We start from the raw sequence: 22,058 nt of genomic DNA, 5'->3' as shown, positions 1-22,058 counted from the left end.
CTCCTTTAATTAGAGTAGCAGGCCAAGGGGATGGGGCAGGCAAGGGGACCATCTTCTTCTCCTTCATCATTTGTGGTTCACAAGTTTTTCTCAAGGGTCCTTCCTTTTCTATTTTTGTACGACTTCCATTGTTGGTTGCCAAACTCAAAAAATTTTTCTAAAGGCGGCGCCGAACAAACAAAATTTGAGTAGAAAACCTTCCACAAAATGCCAAAAACGGCATTTGTGGCCATTTTTCAAAAATTCGTCCGCCGCGTATAAATTCTGGGCAAAACTGTGTCTTCATAAAGTTTTAGAGGAGCTCGGATAATCAAATAGGACGGCTGAAAAAAAAGTCGAAAAAAGTTTTCACTCAAAAAAGTCAATAAAATTTTTTTTCCTCAAACCTTCCCCCGAGATTATCTCGCACACTTCTGTTCAAGTTGAACCATTTTTGTTAATGCTGATTTTTACCCCTTTTTCTTACGCCAGGCTTTTTATCGTATACACGCTTAATTAATGTGCGTCCGTTCGCTTCACTTTTTATCTGTAGTGAAAAAATTAATATACGAACTGTTCCAGTGGTGGATTTGGTGGGCCGGTGGGGAGCGGACGCTTTGCTTCTTCAGGGATTCGATCTCCTGACCAAGCAAAGGTTCCCTTTTGTTATTTATTTATGACATCCATTTTAGGCCAACCAACCCTAAGTTTTTTAAAGGTGCTCTCGGCACCTTTGGCGCCTATTTATACTAGATTTGAAAAAAAGCTCGCGCCGAAAAAACGCAATTTTTTTTTGGTCAAACTTTTCGAAACTTTTTGCTTAAAACTGGGTCATTATAGTGTTCTGGGAGTGCTCGGCGGAAAATCAATTTGGTCGACCTAAAAAAATTCGACAAAATGTTCAAAAATTTTTTGAAAAGCCGCCCCTCTCAAGAGAATTCTAGGTCCGCTCCTAGGCTGTTCAGCTCATTAGAGAGAACAGTGGTTGCTCCGCTGCTAAAGAACTACTTGCAACTTTTGCTTTTGAAAAGCGATATTTTTCTTTACTGAACACCGAGCAACAAGCAGGGGTCAAAAGAAGCCTTTAACCGACGACTTTTCGACAAAGAGATCAAATCCTAACCATTTGACCCACACTCACTAAAGTGTCACCGGGCGGTCTATAAATCAGCCGACGTATAAATCAGTCGAAATGTCATCCAGCCGAAAATACGTAAGTGTTATGGAATCGTTATATATCAATTATGTAACAGTTACGAAAGTTTCCAAATTCACTCATATGATTTAACTTTTCGGCTGTTTTATACACGCTGCGTAAAAATTTCAATTTGGCAAATCTAAAAACTCAGTATCATAAATTTATTTTCAATAACTGTTTTGTATAAAAACTGTACAATTTATAAAATCTATGTACAAATATATTCTAATACATTTGTTCGTATTTTTTAAGACAATTAAGGGGTTATTAAATCTGTTCGTCGTGATTCTGTGTTTGATGGTGAACAAAACCATGCAGAATTTCAGTTTGATTCTTACCGACAGAACAATCTCCATAAACTGAAACAACAACCAGATTAGTCAACCACATTGAACAAGAAATGAAAAAGCAAGCAGGAACCCGCATCCAGTTTCAAGCGTTAATAATCGATTATATTACAATTTTAGTACCAGTCTCGCTAAAATTGAGAAACAGTCGATTTTAATCAATTAATAATCGATTATAATCTTTTTTTTTTCAAATCAAATTATAATTAATTATAATCCATTATAATCGATTATTTATTCGTCTATTTTTCGATAGAATTATAATCGATTATAATTGATTATAATCCATTATTTTTATTCAAAATTCTAATTCATTAGTTTTGCAAAAAATCCATTATAATCGTTTGTTTGTCCATTTTGTCTTCGAAGTTGCATCTAAATTGCTGATATTTTATGGTTTTTGTGGACGTTGGTTCCTATGAAAAATGAGAGAAAATTTTTCAAAATTTTCCAATTAATTCATTTTTATAAGTTTTTTTTTTCCATTTCATCCCTATTAGAGTTGTTTTATGATGCGTATTTTAAGCTTTTATAAACACCAAAACATCAGCAAATTGATTTAGTTTCATGATTGATTCGGAAAAATTATCTTTCATCTACCGCGAGAACCTTTCCAGTCATATGAAAGGATCTCTGTGAAACTTTTGTTTCGTGGTAAAACTTTGTGTTCAGATGAACCAAAGTGTTCAAGAGATCTCTCTTTTAGAGATTTTCTTATTGACACAAAAATAATAACCCATAAGATACAATTCGAAAATCGGAAAATTCCGGCAAAATAAGAGATTATAATCGATTATAATCGATTATAATTGATTTTAAGGGTTTTTAGTAAGAACTATAATCAATTATAATCGATTATAAGAGATTATAATCTCTTGGAAAATATCACGATTATAATCAATTATAAATCCCTTAAGGACCTAATTTTGGTAATTATAATCAATTATAATTGTCAAAAAATCATCATAATAATCCGTTATAATCGATTATTTACGCCTAAACTTGGATGCGGGAAGTAAAAAGTAAAACCATAATAAAACACAGAGGGCACCGAATCCTTACAAGCACCAGCCAATCAGAAGCTTAAGGCTTTAAAACTTAAGAACTGGGCTTTGAAAAATCATATTGACATTATAGGCACAACAAAAATGAAGCTCGAATTGTTGCCCAATTTTTAGAATAAACAGAATCAGAAAAATAGCCCACAGACAGAAAAGCGTTGATGAACTCGAAGAAAATAAAAATATACGTATATTTTCAGCTTTCAATATTCAAAAATATATATATATATATCAGTTTATGGTTCTTTAACTTCATGACTTTATTATTGAAATTTCTGAATAATTTCAATGAACTAAATCATTTTCAAAAAGTTGAATCAACGGTATATTGTCTATTCCGCTGAGAATTCTACAAAATTCATTTATAACTACAAATCAAGTTGTTTTTTGGGCCATTTGAACTTTTGATATTGATGAGCATAACTCGTCTTCCTTTCTGTAGATAAAGTAAAGTCGGTAGATAAAATAAAATTGAAAAATATTAATTTTCAAAAAACCGATATAGCAGCTTGAGTCTGAGCAAATTTTGAGTTTTTTGAGGAAACAAAAAAAATCAAAGCAACATAAAATTTTTACCCGGATAGACGAAACATTTACGAATACATGAAAAATGCTTCTTATACAACTTTGTATAAGAAAATGTTTATCATAGAATTTCACACACAGAGTTAAAATTTTAGATGAAAATTATATGACTAGCAGTTTTAAATTAAGTTTTCACAAAAGAAAAATATCCATTCTATGCTCAAATAAACATGTTATGAAAATAAATAGCATGAAGAAAGTTGTGATTTTTGTGTTAACGTAATGCAAGCTGAAGTTTTCGCGCAAATGAAACAAATTCGACTATGATCTTTTGAGCGAAACCAAACTTGAAACTCTTTTTGGCAAACTATTTTATTCTGTCGAAAAAATTAGGCCACGATTTTCGACTAGCAACATATTTCGAGAAGAAAGTTTCTAGCCACATACAAAAACTAACTGTTCTTTTTTCATAATTGTGAATGAAATATACTTTTCTGTACCTATGAAATTAAATGCAATTTTATGGTAAGAAGTTTTTCGTATATGGAAATTCTATGACAAGAAGTTTTGATCAACTGGGGTACCTATGAAAGCTATGAGAACTATAGCCATGGATCGTTTAAATCATTTTTAGAAAAAAATTGTCTCCGTGAGATGTCTTTGCGATGCAACAAAAACATTAAAAAAATATGAGAAATTGAAAAAAAATGAAACTTGTTGAAAAAAAATAGATGAACCAACAATTTCGCATGTCTCAATGAAAATAAGTAGGGGCACCAAAAAACTGGAGGTACGTGATTGATTTTTTTTGAATTTGCTATACTGGTGCTGGACCAAACGCGAATTTTCAAAATTTGGATTTTGCCCAAAACCTTTGTTGTTTCTCTAATAAAATTGAGTGAAAAGAGCAAAAAATTTTGAGATATTGAAACTGTCCAAAGACAAAACAGTACTTTAAAAAAAAAATAGGAGTCACCGTTTGTGGATGAAAAGTTTTCGCAACCGTTGCTTTCAATTAATTTTTTCATCATAAAATTGATATGGTAGTGGTTAAGAAAAATCAAAAGCTTCTAAAAAACGGTCAAAAATTAAAAAAACTTGACTTTTAGAAATCCAGAGTTTGTTTCTGTGAAAAACAGATCGTAACTGCCTAAGTCGAGAATATTTCAAAAACCGAATTTCTCGATTGTTTATATAAATTGGCTCGGTAGTTTTCGGTCTTTTGGCTCGGTAGGAACGGTCTTTTTTTCAAAATTTTAACTTTTTTGAAAGCCATTAATTTTTTCAAATAAATTTGGCCGTTGCAAATTATATATCTAGGCTTTCATCAAATCTATTGTTTCGAATCAACCTATGATACTAGATTTGGCAGGTTAGTTATCGAGAAAAGTTTAAAAAAACGGTCAAAAAATCAAATTTTCAACATTTCTGAAATCATAGCTTTTTGTGCGAAAAACTTGGGCATAAAGATTTATGCAGAAGAAAATCATGCAACACCCAAAAACTCAGACCTTATTTCGCCCTGAAGCAGAACAAATTTTTGGCTATCAAATGAAGCTATTTTTATTGTCACAGCATTGGGGAGATGGGATCTAGTATTTTCTCGAAAGGGGGGGGGGGCTGATTTTCAAAAAAGAATCAAAAATTTTTTCAGGTCGGCCAAATTGATTTCCCGAGCTCTCCTAAAGCAGTAAAAGACGCTGTTTTGGCCAAATTGTCTGCGCGCAGTCAATTTTTGAAAAAATTGGTCAAAAAAGCCGTTTTTGGGCACTTTTTGGAAAATTTTGAAGAAAAAAAATCGAGTTTTTTTGGCGCGCGCTCCCCCTCAAAGTTAGTATATATTGGCGCCGACGGCGCTTTTAAAAAAGTTTAAAATTTTAAGGTCAGTTGGCCAAACCAAAAATGGATTTCCTAAAAAGTACCACGGGGGACCCTTTGGGTTGGCAGGGGGTCGAATCCCTGAGGGGGGAAACGTCCGCCCCCCCCCCCCTAAATCCGCCCCTGCTTGTCTTATGTTTTGCTGTTTTCCATAAGAATCTTACTTGAATATAGTTTTCTCAGAAATTGACCCGGAATTTTCAGCGTAACTCTTGATTTTCAAAAAAAAAAACTGAAAATGATCAACTTTATAGCAGAACTCTGTTCAAAATAAATTGCACCATATAATTCAGTTAAATTTCTAAGCAATTTCTCGTTTTTTTATCTGTTGTCAAACCATCCCATTTGCAGACCTGGGTTCAAAATTCAAATTAGTTTTTTTTTCGGTTAATCGAAATTAGCAAATTTTCTGCAAATTTATTCAAAAGCTAGGGGATGCCCTCGTGCAGGAAGGCCCGAATGAGCAAAAATTTTGTCAACCAATAAAATTTTACTATTCAAAAAAATTCGAAAGAATTGAGCGATAAATTTTATGAGTTTTTGACGGTTTAAAAGGCGTTGATTGGTTGAGAATTTTCGAGCGTTCGGTCTTTTGCACATGAGAATAGCCCCCATAAGCTGCAGCTCAGAAATAGCAGTCGAGTTTGGCGAATTTAGTTAAACGAGTACCAAATACAGACAGCAAAGTTTTAATAGATGGGAGCATTAGGAAAATTTTAGTGGTCATACATGTATGTCATGGCATTTAATTTTAACGTTGAATGATAATTTGTCATTTCAAATTAGCGGATTCTAGTTCTGTATTTCTGAAAAAAGTTATTTTCGCTGTATATGTTTTTTGTAACAGTAACAGCCGCCAGCAATCAAAGCCAGAATCAGAAAACTGTGGACCATTTTGCAACCCAGATGGTCTTTTTTCTTCAAGCTCCTGACGAGAAATGACTTGATCGAACTACTTTGGGCCTCATCAAACCTGTAATATTTTTTTTTAATCTTGTCAAATATAGAAAAACTTTTTTGCAATGGAAACTAAGCACTGTTATCTACAAAACTGGGAAACCTTTTTACCTATTCTCAAACTTCTTCTTCTTTTTTAAAACAAATGATTTCGTGGATACTTTTGTGGTAAAAATAGAACCAAAAAACGGGAGTTTTAATTGATTTTTTTTTTCAATTATTTCGATGGTTTTTAAGGAACTATTTAGTTAGCTAAAATGATTTATTTACTTCTAAAATTCTAGGCCTGCTGAGGTGCCTATTTTTTTGCAAAACATTGTCTCGAGATGTTTTCTGTGAAGATCACACAACGATAATGACAGGCTGAAAAAAGGCGCGATGTATTTTTGATCGCACCTGTGTCGCGCCATTTTTTTTGCATAATCCGGCATAATTCTTCTAAATTGTGGTATAAATTGTTGTTTATTTTTCCAAAAAATGCTGACTATTCGCTGAAAAATCCATATAAAAATATAACAAGTTTTCTTTAGGGGTAATGAATTTGTGAAGGTACCAACCATCTGCAACAACAACCCCAGCAAGTTGCTCCCCTGGCCGACTTCATGTCGTCATCAGTCTCGTCACCCGACTCCACTAGGTGCGTCGCCAGCACGCTCCCCCCTCTGCCCCTTCCATCCCTACTCTCCACCACAATGTGACCTTCAGTCTCTTCACTCTTCGAGTCAAGGTCAACTAGGTGCGATCTGTCCCCCGCAGTTGCGTCGGCGCTCTCGATGTCGTGAAACGACTCGTACTGCTCCGGGTGGAAAAAGTGGTCGCTGACAGTTTGCGAGTTCCGAACAGGTCCTTTATGGTCTGCTGTGTTGCCGAAGCTGTCGAAGTCGAAGTCATCCTGAGCACTTTGCAGTTCCTTCCCTGATCGTGATTCTTCCACAATTATTTCATCTTCGTCGTCTAGGTCATCTCCGACAACAGAACTTGAGGCTGATGTCGATGACTTTGGTTTTCTATCCGATTTAGGCTTCTTGTTTTTCCTCTAAAAAATTCAACATCACAATTAAACATTTACTGTTTTGATTACCTAGGAAATGGAAACTTGCTCACATAAGCCACAGAAACTATTTCTTGTCATATAAATTTCCGATTTTTTTGAAATTGAGAGAAATGGCCAAAATAAGGGTTGGTTGGTCTTTCAAATTTCCAGTTTTTTGAAATTGAGAGAAATGGCCAAAATAAGGGTTGGTTGGTCTTTCAGGTGGGACCAAAAACAGAAGGACTCTAAGATCTTCAGAATCAGCATGCCAGTTTGGATACTTCATTCTGCGCAGTCATGGTAAGAAAACCTTGATACTCTTATTGTATGTATGTAATGGCGAAGCTTTTCTGCCTACTCATTCATTCAATCCTTTGTCCACTCAAAGGGTCAACGCTTTGTAACTATTTTATGACATCATTTTTTTTCGAAAAATAACCTTGAATTTTTTCTGATGGGCGCATTAGGTTTTAATTTGCATTTAATATGCGGATAGCGAGCCAAAATAGGCATTTTTCGACTCAAGCATGGTTGTTACCAGTGCATTCCTTGAATTTATATGAAAAAAAAAACAAATTTTAAAATTTTTTAATAAACAGCATTAAAAAATCAAAAATAGCAAAATAAAGCAGGCAAAATTTCTTGGAACTCATATACTTAGCCAAAACCGGAATACACTGAAATGTTTTTTAGTTCGAACAAAAATTTCCAAACTCTAACCAAATTTTGTGCTGCGGTGACTAAGCCGACAAAAAAGCAGACAAACAGAAGTCCGACAAACATACAAAATCTTGTTGACGCGCGGAAAATTTCCAGTTAAAAAAAGCTTCTGGCCAAATTTGAACCATTGACTTTTGTCTTCATAAGCAGGTGCGTTACGTCTTTGCCACATGCGCGAATTAACTTCTGATTTTTGATTTCATACCAAACAAAGGTGAAATAGTTTCGACAAAATTGTAATATGTTTAACGATTTGTCTCTGGAATCCAGGAACCTACAGATACAAAATTGTGCGCCAATCCAGTGCACAGTTTGGCCTCGTAATGTTTCTCAATTCGAAAATAAATTTCAACTAAATCTTCAACCTTTACTGCAGACTCCTAAATTAAACTGTAAGCATGATTCACTCGTCTTAAACTTTTTTACACTACAACAAAAATTTCTTGATAGTTTTAACAAAAAAAAACATTTTTTTTTTCAAATTGAGAATCATAAACTCACATAAAAAGAAAATAATAAATGAATGGTTAAATTTAGTCGACTAAATGTAAAACATATTTTTAATTTTTTTGTTCAAAATAGTAAAGAAAAACGCCAAAAAATCAAGCGGAAAAAAGTTGGTAGCTCTTAAGCACAGGTCAATTAAGCAGAAAACACATTGCCAAATATTTTCTGGAAACGAATTGCAAGTCATCAACTGAAACTTTTTCTTAAGAATGAATAAATACATGAGAACAGAAAATAAGTGAAAGTGAATAAGCATGCAAAAATTGAAGGAGTGAAAAGAAAGCATGAGAATTGTTTCTATTAAACAAAATCCTTAGAGAAAAAAAGACTGTAGCCAATTTTATATCACTTTCCAAGTACAAGCTAAAAAATCGTCCACTTTCAGTAAAATGCAGTGAAACGTGATTTTACAGATGTTATATTATAACAGAGTTATTGCCCATTTGAAACTTGTGACGAAATTTTCAGGACAATCAGTCACAAAAAACAATCAAACATCAGAACTAAGTGTCTAGAAGAAATACTTATAATACGGATTCCATATATTTTGATAAAATGGTGTCAAAAATTTATCGAAAAAGTATTTTTTCGATAAATCACAAATATTTGTTTTCTAATACGCGTTATGTATTTTTGTGTTTTGGCTGATAACACACGAAACAAAAATTTTGTCAAATAATTTTGCAGATAGGCTGCTTACAGAGATTGGCTACCTGCTGCGACAAAAAAATCACACAGAAATAAAAGTTAAAACCACAAATTTTTTCATTTGGCTAGAAATTTTTTACTGAAAAAATTACTGGTTCGAAATCGTGCACTGTTTTGTTTGGCCAGGATTTAAAAGTTTTTTCCGGAAAACATTTAATTGAGTATAGAAATGATTTTGAGATTAGAAAAAATCCTTTAGAAAAAAACTTGAAAGATGAGCTATATAATAAAGGCATGTAGCTATATGAAAATATTATAATAAACATTTCCATACACTTCATGAACTGATTTATATGATAAACCTTTTTCTCTAATGGAATTGAAAGATAATCATTTTTTTATATGATGGTCAATTCGGGTGAGATTCCGCAAGTGGGCCATAGCCTTATTAATCATAGACAATCAACATTATGTTAGGTTTGCCACTAGTTACCTAATTGCAAACATTGAGAAACAGTTGCGCGCCGCATGTGGCCGATTACTTGGAAGGCCGAAAAAAACATCTGCACCGGATGAAAATTTTCGAAATTTTTTGACCTTTTTATAGGTCGACCAAATTGATTTTTCGAGCTCTCACAAATCACTACAAAGACCCTATTTTGACCAAAATTTCTGGGCCGCAGACAATATTTTTTAAAAACAGGCCAAAAAGGAGCATTTAGAAAAACTTAGGGTCCGCCAGCCAAAAATAGATATCTTAAATTAGTACAAAGGAGAACCCTTTTGGTCGGCAGGGGGTCGATTATCCGCGAGTTCGGTCATGAGAAAGCGAACCGCTCTAACGAGTACTCACCACTCTTGCGCCCAATCTGCCGAGTGCGAGGGCGACTTCCGCCCGACTGGCAGTATCCTCCAAGGAATCTGCTTTTGCTTGCAATTCCGGGTTAGGCGCCTAAAACAAATAAGGTGTTAAAAATTTGAAGGTGCTCTGTAACTACACCCCCTCCCCAAAAATTAATTCCCAACAGTTAAGCATGTGATTTTGTGTCTGGTAACGAATCTCTCCTCCTCCCCCTTTCGCAAACAGGGGGTACTAGTTGAAGATTAAAGATATCCAACTTGCGGAAATGTGAAAAGTTGATAAGAACCAAAAACTAAAAGCTTTTATTCATTTATTTTTTTCAAATGCGACCGCTGAAAATAAAAACAGCGAGGTACTAGTTCGGCACAGAAATCATTACAAAGTCAGGCGAGGCCAGAAAATAGCCAATTAGTCAAAAACATGCAATGCTCGACACAAAAGTTATCAATTTGTTGTTGAATATCTGGGATTAAAATTGTATTATATTTTCTAACCTAAAACAACCTCGCACTTGAAAAAAAAAGTAACTTGAAAAAATTTCTCGAACATTTCTTACCTGCTCTCGACTCATTTTTGATGCTTCAGAAATTCTCGAAACTGCGGTAGTTCAATCAATTCTCTCTCATATACACGAAGGTGATAAAAGCAAAGTCAGTTCGTTCAATGATCTGGTCTCAAGTAACCAACAAGAGAAAATATTTAATAAAGCGTAATTAAGAATAACTCAACTTCATGTATTTAATTATTTTTTACTGTCGTGCGGCTTTTAGTGATTACAAAAGCATTGAACAATACAATAAGCGCAACGTAAAGTATAAAATTTTTATCTGGCTACTAATTCAAAAAAGCACTTTTGACCCCAAATTGAATACCTGTCCCGTTTTTCCTTAAATGAACTTGCCAATTACAGTTTTCTGTTTCGGCTTTGAAAAGTAACGAAATATTTGTATCAACTGTGATTTTTTTTGGTTAGACGCAAAATGCACACTGAAGATGCTTACAATACGATAAATCATACATTAATACTTTGTCATTTAAAAGGAAACTGTCGTCGCGATAGTACAACTTTACGGGATCATGTTAACTTAATTGGAACTTTAGGTGATTTTGTTAGCTATTTCCCCCCTATTGCAAAAGGACGTAAATTTGTTACAAGGCACAAAACTCACATATGCTAAATATTAAAAATGAAATGTCCATGTAAAGTCATCCTTATAAGCAGATGAAGAATTCGACGTTACGTGTTTAAGTTTTACCAAATGCCTTGATTTTAGCGCAAGAAATTATATGCAGCCCAGTATATCAAAAACAGTTTTTATTTTTGACATTGTGACACTCGAAAATTTCGGTGATTGTTTGGAATTTTAACAATTCCGTTTTTTCTTTATAATAAAAAATTGTTTTTGTTTCTAAAACATATCTAACATTTCATCATTATTTATATATTCTTTTTACAAAATGAAGATCATTTTAGTAGATCGCCATTAGACACTGTTTCAGGCCTCTATCATTTTTTTAGACTTTTGTATAACCAATTTCATTTGTTTTAAAAAATCTTCCAATTTTTATTCACAATTTTAACTTTCCACTCCAATTTGAATGATGATTTACTCAAACCAGATTAATCTATATTCTTTTTCTATAAATTATTGGTGTTATTAAATTATTATAAATGTAAATAGTAATTTTAAAAAAAGTATATATAAAGGCATATATATTTGTATATTTAAAAGAATATTGCAATCAATGACAAGTTTTTGAGTTTTCAGCTTCCGTTTTTTGACCTTAATAATTTCAGCTTGATTGATATTTTTATTTATGAATTCTGAAGAGGACTGTTTTCTCAAATTTTTAACTAATAGTTTCAGTGGTTCATAAACGTGGAGTTCCTTTACGGTATAAAGTCGTTTTTGATTTCCAATTTGTTTATTTGACTGATTGCGTTTCTGAAAATAGCAATGTTTTTATAAAAATCCGTATCAGCATAACAAGTACGCCGTATTGCACAAATGGTTTAACCTATGTTTTGTATATTTTATCAATTGATTTGTTTTAAAACGCTTTCTAAGTTGATAAAACATCCCACAAAATTTGCTTAATTTATTTTTTGCTTCAAACACACTATTTATTTCACAAACTTTTACACCAGAAGGAGCCATTTTCTGGAAATTTTAATAACCTAAAAATATCGATGACTAATAGTAAGTACACAATAATTTTTTGTTAGAATTTGAAATTGCTGACTTCTTTGATAGAACTAATTAAACTAACCTTTTTATCGTTTTCTGTTGGTCCAAACCCTTGGCGGATCTAAAATTCATTTTTTTTCTTAAATTCTAAAACTCAATCTAAGATACAATTTTTTATGGTGAATTTTTGAAAGTCAGGTCAGGCATTTTTTTGAAAGTGTTGACAATAAATTGCCTTTTATCGTACCAAAATTGGACATATTCTAAAGTGACTAAGCGGATATAACATAATCCGAGACCATTTAAATACAAAAGAAACCTGTTGAAAGTCAGAGCTCGTAAATTTACAAAAACCAGAACCACTTTAAGAGATGGTAAAAATTGTTTAAAATAGATGCATTAAAAATAAAGAATAAGGAGACAAACAGTATTTCTACGATTCATTTTTTCCTATAAAATTAATTTATGAAATATTGCGAAAAACAACGTCTAGCTGGGATTCAAAACCCAGAAAATAAGGATCGCGATGCACACCTGTAACCGTTAGAACAATTGAGAAGACGTCATTATAAAGCAGGTTCATTATCTTACGGGCTTGAGAAAAAACTTTAACGGAAAAAAGTTTAGTTCCAGATTACACGACAATTGTTCTCGCAAGTACAAAATCCGAAATAGCAATAGCGTTCAAACCTCAAAATTGAAAAAACGTTTTTGGTATCATACAAAATCTAAGTATATGAAGGATCTGTAAGTTCTACAAGAAGCATAAATAGGAAGTGAAAAAAGAATGGTCAGCTTGAAAGTACAAAACTAGTGGAGACAAAAAAATAGTCATTTGCTAAATTTTTCACACAGAGTTGAAGCTGCGCTTCGCAAGCACTTGCGAGAACAAGACCAAAAAGCAGCTCTATAAAGCGAAATAGGAAACAATAGAAATAGGTCTCAAATTAGCAAAAAACTCGGCTACGTGTAGGATTCGAATCTACGACCTACTTCAATCAAGAGATTTTGAGTCCCACGCACTATGCACTCAGCCACGCAAGCTTAACAACCGACAAACACAAGCACGAATAAAGGAGCTACATATGCTAATAAATTCATAAGCAGTTCAGCAAAAGTGGCACCAAATACAACTAGACTCAATTTTCAAGTAATAATTTGGATTATAATAAACTTCAGGCATCCACACTAACTTTACAGGTACCAAATCGCAAAGCATAAAACCACATTATGTATAAATTATGCATTTCAAAAAATTGCTAGATTTATTGAGTTAGAAAAATACTGAAATCGAGTTTTTATTATTGTTATGTTGTTTGAAACAAATTACATTTTTCGGTTTATTTGATGAAATGAAAATGAATCAACTGTGTGATTTGATTAGTTTTCGAATGTGAAACACATGCTATGAAAACACTACTCTACTCTATGTTTTAATTTGAACCTCTGAAACAAAACAACTCAAACTAGGTCGAGATTTTGTACTAAGTAAGGTTTTGGCATTTTTTCCGAGTTCATAATTTAGGTAAAAATTTTGCTTCTAAATTACCTGATAGGGCTAAACTAATTTCATCAAAAAAGTAACCTTATATCTTAATCCGAACAGAAACTTCAAACAGACAGAAGCAAACAAAATCACTGTCTTATAATGTTTTTGCACTTCAAATTAACAGTTTAAGTCTCACTGAGTTTCTAAGAGAACACAACTAAAAAAATAGTCGTGTGGATTAAAAAAAAATGCCAGAAGTTAAATCACCAAAGCTAAAACTTAGATGCATGAAAATTGCGCGCTTTTTTATTATTGCACAAAAGTTTTAATTACTGTTTCAACAAGGTAGCCACGGTCTCTGAAAATTTGTGATCACTCATAATTGCAATGATAAAGAAGAACGCAGGGTTTTAACATCTAATGAAAAAAAAATTTCCCCTATTTCTGACAGAACGTACGTCACCGTTAAATTGTACTTCTTTTTTTCAAAATTGGGGCGATTTTAGCGCAAGTAGTGAAGGGACTAGAAGACAAACAAGCTTGAAAAAAAATTACCAATCACTATTTTAATGAATGATATAAAAAAAGTTGAGATGTCTCTCCTCCCCTATTGTATCTACTGAAAAATTTCCACCCCTATAAATAAATTCAGTAAAAAAGCACTAGCGCTTTGTATTGATGGTTCTATTTTGCTGCTTTCTGATTGGTCAGAAACTCGACTAACTGAACCTAGTTAACAATCTCCCCCTCAATTCTTGAAAGGGGGAGATTGTAAAATAGATCCAAAAGTCGAACTCGACACTGAGAACAGCTTCCAAAACAAACTTCAAACATCATCAAAACTTGACTGATAAATTGTTAATTTTCTTAAAAACTTCAGACAGCTTGGGTGAATTTCTTCTGTATAACCGGCTACGCCCAATTCTTTTTTCGATAACTATCGTACCAAATCTGATGTCATAGGTTTGATCGACACAACAGGTTGTTGGAAACTTATCTTTATAACTTTCTACGCCCAGTGTTTTTAGAAAAAATTTTGTTGTTCAAACAAGCTAAAGTTTTGAAACTTGCACCGTTTTTTGGAAGTTTTTTTTTACTCTGCTCAAAAATTGCCGTGCCAATTCTCCGTTTAAGTATTCAATCAAGAAATCTAAGTTTGGGAATCTTCTCTACTTTACGGATCTTCTTTACTTTTTGAATTTTCTAGAAAACTACCCCTCGTGTTCCTTTTGCTGTCTTTGTCTTTTTTGTCTGTTTCTTGTTTGACTTTTATCTATTTTGAAAATCGCTTCTAAATTTTTTTTCGCAAGTTGACTTCAAATTACGCATTCCATTTTTATAATTGTACATAGGGTTTGCAATAAAACTAAAAGTTTTTTTTAATGCTGCTGTGTTTGGCGACTTTTTTCTGTTTTTTTTTCGATTCAATTATTTCCGTCTCATTTGCTATTCGATAGCTTGAAATGCAGTGCCTGCGTCGTGATTTCCCCATTTGAAGCTTCGTTTTGCTGCTTTCTTGCTTGTTTGCGTAGGTGCAATTTCAATGTTGTGCTTTAGGTTGTCGGTCTCTCTTTACTTTTTTACAGGAGGTTCAACAAATTTTTCTTTTTCATTATGATAGAAGGTACTACGTTTATAAATACAGTATTGGTTTTGTTTCACGAAATGGTTTAGAATTCATTTTAGATTTTAGTTCTAATTTACTTCAATTCAAGTTTTTTTTGCTTTCAGTGTAGGATTTCCGAAATGATCAAACGCATCTACTAACTAAAGTGAAAGATTTACTGGAATGTTCCACAAAAGTTTTTCTCCCGATCATTTAATTTTGAAAGAAACTTTGGATCCAGTTGTTTTTCGCGAATCAAAATGTTACGTTAGTTAAACAAAAACACATCGTGCAATCTTCAGTAATACATCTGGTTGCAGCTTTCTCAGTCAAGAATCCGATTCTAACGAAAAATATTTTTAAAAAGAAAACGTTTTTTTTTTTGGAATCGAGAAAAATTGGTTCAAATATTTTCGTTTTTCAGACTTATATACAAGAAGAGTCAATTTGCTGTGGTATTTTAAGATATTTTAAGTAAAGCTACAACAAGAAAGGTTGTAGAAAATTATATTTACATTTGTGAAAAAAAAACCAAATAAAACTGATTTTTTTTGGTTTAAGTCAGTTTTCTTGTGATATTTTAAGTCGGGATACAACAACCAGGGTTGCATAAAAAACCTATATAAGTTAGAAAAAAATCAAATGAATAGCTTTTTGGATTTAGACCAGTTTTTTTCATTGTTAATCTGATTTTTCGAAAACTGCCGAGTATCTTAGAAAAGCCAAAAGTAGTGCTAGAAAATCAAGTTAAATTTTTGAAATCAAGTTAATTATGGAAACAATTTCAGTTTTGGTTTACAACAGTTATACAAAAAACTAGTTTTACAGAACTGGCGGGTGATAATTAGCGGGTAATTGGCGGAAGAAACATGCCACTAAAAATGGAATTTCCTTTGATTTAAATCGTACAAAACCTCTGATTAAAATCAAAATTTAAATCGGATTTAATCAATGATTTAAATCAAGCAACCCTGCCCAATGTTTGCCCCTCAGACAATTACACCACGCCCGCTCCCCCTCAGAACCAGTTAATCACTTTTCCACCAAAACCAATCCCCTTTCCGAGTTGTAATTTTGAAAACCCTCTATCGCCCCAGCGTTTCGGTGAATTTTTTGAATATATGGATCAAAAATGCAATTATTAGAAAACTTTCACCAGGAGACTAAAAATTACAGCTCGCTATTTCTCAAAAATGTTAAATACAAACGCGCAGCATCAGAGAGAACACGACAAAAAACGGCTTTATAAAGTTCAATAATAAGAGTACAATTAAGCCTCGAATTAGTGAAAATTCGACTACGTCTCGGATTCGATCTTCCACCTAGAGATGATGAGTCAATTTTAATGAACACTGTTTTTTCTTCGCGTGTTAGGTTAGAAAAAAAAGAAGATGCGTACTTATATAATTTGCATGTTAGCTCGCTAGAGTAATAAAAGCAACAATCCTTTTTCAACAGACTATAATAGAAAATTTTCATTTTTTTTTAAAGAAATTGACAGAACTCAAATTTAATCGGACGGAACTCCAGTTCAGAAAATACCGCAATCAACGATAACATTGCTCTAAATACTGCATAAATAAAAAAAACTTCTCGTATATCAGAGCAAATTCTTATCATAGTTTAATCCATATCAAAACTTTTGGGGAAAAAATTGAAAAAATATAAATTGTGGACAATATCAAAGATCAAGTAGGAAAATTCGAATCTACGAAACTACTACGACCAATTAGCTAGCTTGATCTCAACTAGAAATAATTGCGGAATTATTCGCCACGCATACTCGCTTTACACTTTCAGCGTTATGACTAAAATCTTCAAGTGTGCATAAAGTAGTCCATGGTCAACTTGACAATTTATAACTCGCAGAACTTTGCGAAATGATCGTAGGTAAAATATCTTTTCATATTTGATTTCAGGGATACAATATCTTCTATAGGGTTTGAAAATTTCATGTCAAAAACTATTAATTCGATTGCCGCAAATTGCCTGAATCAAAAGGAAAAACCCAAGTGTTTTATTGGAAGTAGGAAAAAAATTTGAACTAGAAAGAATTCATAAATTTTTCGCAATGATTTTTTTCCTTTAAGAAATGATTGAAAGTTGTTTTCTGTTACAATGCTTATTTGTTTTTTCAGTGCATTTTTTTGATAAAATTAACCCAATTTGAGAAAACTGGATCAAGAAAACTGAAAATTCAATTTATTATCGAAATTAGAAATCAATCACGTTTTTCGCGGTCTTTACTTTTTTCTGCTGGATTGTGGAGTTTGCCTACCTTCACCAATTTTAAAAGATTTTTCATGAAAAATTACCATGACCTATCTAAGAGTATTCACAATGTTCACGACTTTTTACAATAGATTTAAGGCAATAGATATTTCAATACATACAAATTTACAACTGCTTAAAAATGTACAGGCTAAGTTAGTTTGAAGTTCGACAAATCAATCACTACTAGTGCCTTCCTTCTTTCCATTCAATTTCATTCTTCAAAATCTTTACTTCTGCAAAATGCTCCACAAGCTGAAACAACGGATTAAGTGCACAAGAAACAGTCAAAATTTTGCAAAAAACTGCATAATTTAACAAAAAAAACTTCAATCGACAAAACCAAGTAGATTTTTAAAATTCATCTGAATAATGGTTAGATCGAAGACAATTTTTAATCATAAAACGGAGTAAACCAATTGAAAACACTACCAGGTCCCATTGATTTTATATATTTAATTTAAATAAATATTTATAAAGCGAGTTTCAAATTAAGGCGATATTACCATATCTGCAAGCACATTGAATTTCCACGTTAGCAGCTCGTTCTCGTGTTTCAGCGCCAAGTTCCTTTCTTTTAATTCTGCTAATCTACTTCCTACGGGAGGACTGACATCTGGTAAGGAATTGGAGCCTAAACATCCATCATCATCTCACATATTTTACACCGTTATATTGAACTTGACGGTAGCGTAAAAAGTTTCTCTCATGGTTTTTTTTGGTGATATGTTACAATAGGTGGTAATTTTGAGTATAGTGCATGTATTGAATCTGAGAAATATTTTGCATATTGGAGTCATTTCATATTCAACCTATTGTACTACTTACTAAGATAATTTTTGTAAATAAATTAGTCTGCCAGGTGAAAATGTTATTCAAAAATTCAAATTTTACACTTCATTTGCCAAAAAATTAGCTTTTGAAATAAATAAAAAAAATGCGATCCAGCTGTTTAAATTAAAACTACCACCTATTGTAACATATCACCGTTTTTTTTTCGCGAAAAAACTGTCAAGCCGTCTAACATATTGATTGCAGGGCAGTGTTCTACATCTTCTTGCAAAGGCCTGAAAGCTGTCATTTACTGGCACCCATAAAATCTTCCCATTCAAAGGCTCTAGGAATAAACTTTCTGATATCCTCCACAAATCAAATCAGCATATTTAAATTGAACTCACACGAACCTTAGTTCAGGGGTTTCTCAAAGAGATTTTCCTAAAACACCTCATTTACTATACATGCGTATGTTGAGGGTAATGAGCAGGCAAAAAGAATTTTAAATTAAAATCACACAATCATTAATTTGAAAAACAGTTCTTTCAAAATCGAATCTCACAAAGTTGTAAAATGTGTTGCTCTGAGTTGAACTTGACGCTACCCACGCTGCCTAAATTGAGGGTCGGCTCAGACCAATCGTCCACATTCAGATCAGCTGTGTCTCCTTTGGCCCGAATGTCCACGAGAGACTGTGCTTTTCGTTTCAGAGAACGCCTCAGATGAAAAGTCATTTGGACCTGAAATAAATATACTTTACAAGTAGCTATGCTGTTGATTAGGATCTACTTAACAATCTCCACCTCTTTCAAGAAAGGGGAAAAGATTGTTAAGTAGATCAAAATGGTCGATTTTTCGACCAATCAGAATGCAGCAAAATCAGAATTCTCAATAGAACGCTCAGTGCTAATTTACTGTATTTATTGATAGGGGTGCAGATTCTTAAGTAGGTACCATAGAGGGAGATATTGTTAAGCAGATCCGTTTATTGATTTATTACATAGTCAGGACTGCAAAAGCCAATCCGATGAAAAATAAAGCCAAATAGTTGACATCATGGCTTGCATCGGCAAACAATCAAATAACGAAGAAAATGAAAAAAAAAGTTAGGGGCAAATCGATGTATTTCAAATATGGTTTACACTAACATAGATGTATACCGAGACTAAAATCTAATTACAAATTTGTTTTAATTACAAAGTTTAGAATTTATACAGACTGCAAATTTTATACAACAAATAATTTTACATTTTTTTCACATGTTCGCAAGTTCTTTCTCCAGGGTCTGTACACTGGCCGAGTGTTCTGTGACAAGATCGAGAAGCGTTTCTATCTGCAGTTTCAGCAAATTGTTCTTTTCCTCCAATTCTGCATTTTCCTCTTCTATTTTGGCACATTCCTTTTCATCTTCGCCATGTGACACTGAAACATATGATTTAATTCGATCGCCAGAAGTTGGAAAAATCTACATGGAAAGAAAATCAACTTCAGACTACAAAAAACTGCAACTATGGGATTCGAGCTCGGACGTCCCGGCCAAGAGTCACTTGCCTCACCCGCATAGCCATAAAAGTTTTGTCTCGCAATACAATCCCATGCAGCAAAAGAGCATGCTTTGAAGTCAAACTTAAGAATGAAGGACAATTCTTTCAGTTAACATGAGCGAATTTGTCTGAATCTTATAAAACTACGCTCGCGAGATCGCTAGTGCAAAGAACTATTTCATAAAGTTAATGCCAAATTGTTGGCAATATCCTTTTTGGTCAACGAATCTGAACAAAGTTAATTAACCTTGAACTGTTCATTTCAATGTCGTATTTCTGTTTTTCGTTGATTTCCACACTTAAAAATTCGTGTTTTGAACACGGTTTTCAAGAGCAATGAACGTAGTCAAGACTCTTATATAGGTCTTGGCAACCAGGAAAGTCTTCAAATGCTCGAATAACTACAGATGTGCATTCATACATATTAATGCATTCATTAATGCACTTAGGCAGGAGCGGATCTAGGCACTTAGGCAGGATTTCTCTCGTGGGGGGGGGGGGGGGGGGGGGGAAGGGATTTTGTCGATACTTTTGTAGGTCGCCCGAAATGATTTTTCGAGCTCCCCAAAGCACTAAAAAGACCCTGTTTTGGCCAAAACTCCTGCACCGCAGACAAAATTTTGAAAAAGAGGCATAGCGTTTTCAAGCACTTTTTTTTGGAAAAATTTAACCGAAAAAATCACGTTTTTTTGGTGCGCCCTCCCCCCTAAAATTAATATATATTGGCGCCAAAGGTGCCTTTAGAAAAATTTTTGGATCACGCAGCCAAAAATGGATATCCCAAAATAGTTTACTTGCGTTCATTACTCTTTTCCAACTGACAGATGGGAAAGAGTAATGAACGCAAGTAAACAAAAAACTGACTTAGCTGAAAAATGTCAACTTTCGAAATTTAAATTTAAAAAAATAGATTCCCTTAGAGTTCTTTGAGTTTCTAAAAAAACTTATGATTGGCGCTTTTTTGATAACATTAACCCAACTAGAGAAAACTGGATCAACCGGTAAAGTTTTTATTCCGCTGGAAACACAAAGTTTAAATTCTACTTTCGAAACTAGAAATCGTTCACGTTTTTTTGTGCCATTTCCACGTTTGTATTTGAGGAGTGCTATTTAGGTCACTTTCAGCAGATGCATTTTAATTGAACTCAAAAAATGCATATACATCTAAGTGCGTTCATAACCGCATTAATATGTATGATTGCATGTCTGTAGCTATTAGAGCATTTTAAACTTTTTCCTGAAAAAAATACCAGGACCTATTTAAGAGTTTTTAATACGTTCATTACTCATTAAAACTGAGTTCAAACACGAACTAACCTAAATTGGTGTCGTTTTTAATTGATTAAATTGCCCTAGATCAAAGATATTGCCAACAATTCGGCATTAAAAATACTTTGATTATTAAAGGCTTTAACTTCCAGAGCAAAATTTCAGAAACCTTTTTTAAAAAGAGTCGTCTTGAATATTATGAAAAAGTCCTCTCTCACAGCCTCGAAAACTACGAAATCAAAAAAGAAGGGAACTTACTCCACAATCCCATCCTACGGTATCTACTTAAGAATCTCCACTCCTCTAAATAAACAGTAATTTAGCGCAAAAGCTTTCTATTGAGAACTCTAATTTTGCTGCAATCTGAGTGTTCTAGACTATGACTAATTTGAATCGTAGATGGATTGCTGGGTCGATACAATTAAATCATGATAAGTTACCTTTTTTCCAGGCTCCATTGAGAAACACAAGTTCCCCACTGTTAGTTCTCAATTTTGCTCCTTTTAACTGCGATGCTTCGTGCTTGTCTCGTTCAAATTCCGCTCTTGTATCTGGCTCGTTGACTGATAGCTCATTGAGAGATTCTGCTTTTTTCCTGCGCTCAGGCACTCGCTTCGGTTGAAAAGGATTAGTACCAAATATTCCCATTTTATTTGAATATCATTTAACTAAAACAAATTTTTTGCTCAAAACTCTATATTCTGAAATGTTACTTACTTTCAATATAACAAACGACTCAATATTTGAGGTACTTAAATCTTCAGTTTATGATCACCACCCTAAAACATATTTCCAGTTACGTACACTGACGAAAAATTTACCGTCAACATTTTAAAAAATAGCATTTCGGTATTTTCTGCAAAAAAAAACATAATAATTTCATAATTCAGAAATTGGTACATATGGCTGAAAAAGATAGCTCTTCAACACGCACACCGACTTACTAACCATTTATTCTAACTATTTCCCTCGAATACACCAGAGACCTCTAACATGATAGAGAACTAAACACAGTTAGAGGGCTCTCCTTTTTCTGATTTCTCCTTCTTCCGGGTGGAAATCGGAACCTGAGCTATTGGAGGGCTACCAGGAGCTTCATACAGACAGCGAATTGGAACTGCAAACCTTGAGAAATGAATTCAAAAACAGGGAAAACCTGCCAGCTGTTTTTTTTAGACTTCGAGCCATGTAACATTCGCCC

General features: G+C 33.4%; 2 protein-coding genes and 1 long non-coding RNA gene across 4 annotated transcripts in view; all 3 read right to left on the bottom strand.

Moving 5' to 3' along the window:
• Positions 1-1,324: 1,324 nt before the first annotated feature.
• LOC134845604 (uncharacterized) lies at positions 1,325-10,454 on the bottom strand. Of its 2 annotated transcripts, none has more exons than XM_063862587.1 (4): positions 10,272-10,449; positions 9,707-9,805; positions 6,503-6,981; positions 1,325-1,536 (listed from the first exon to the last, which is right to left on the bottom strand). In XM_063862587.1, the coding sequence occupies exons 1-4, from the start codon at positions 10,284-10,286 to the stop codon at positions 1,512-1,514; spliced, it is 618 nt and encodes a 205-aa protein (XP_063718657.1). In that variant the 5' UTR covers positions 10,287-10,449; the 3' UTR covers positions 1,325-1,511. The 2 variants fall into 2 exon arrangements, with proteins under 2 accessions (XP_063718657.1, XP_063718656.1); XM_063862586.1 differs by lacking the exon at positions 1,325-1,536 and adding an exon at positions 5,517-5,961 and having other exon boundaries at positions 10,272-10,454.
• Positions 10,455-17,246: 6,792 nt separating this feature from the next.
• LOC134846407 (uncharacterized) lies at positions 17,247-18,780 on the bottom strand. The gene is made up of 3 exons (XR_010162799.1): positions 18,607-18,780; positions 17,777-17,904; positions 17,247-17,525 (listed from the first exon to the last, which is right to left on the bottom strand). It is a non-coding gene; the product is annotated as an uncharacterized LOC134846407 (long non-coding RNA).
• Positions 18,781-19,144: 364 nt separating this feature from the next.
• The window catches only part of LOC134846886 (protein chibby homolog 1-like), a 270,708-nt gene continuing 267,794 nt past the window's right edge, over positions 19,145-22,058 (bottom strand). The window contains exons 2-3 of the mRNA XM_063864300.1: positions 21,298-21,525; positions 19,145-19,466 (exon numbers count right to left, since the gene is read on the bottom strand). Coding sequence (XP_063720370.1) covers positions 19,300-19,466; positions 21,298-21,505 — 375 coding nt within the window. The 5' untranslated portion in view covers positions 21,506-21,525 and the 3' untranslated portion in view covers positions 19,145-19,299. The remainder of the gene's footprint in view (positions 19,467-21,297; positions 21,526-22,058) is intronic.

The sequence above is a fragment of the Symsagittifera roscoffensis genome, chromosome 5 (genome assembly GCF_963678635.1).
Source record: "Symsagittifera roscoffensis chromosome 5, txSymRosc1.1, whole genome shotgun sequence".
Lineage (NCBI taxonomy): Eukaryota > Metazoa > Xenacoelomorpha > Acoela > Convolutidae > Symsagittifera > Symsagittifera roscoffensis.
This window is presented reverse-complemented; position numbering and strand designations above follow the sequence as displayed.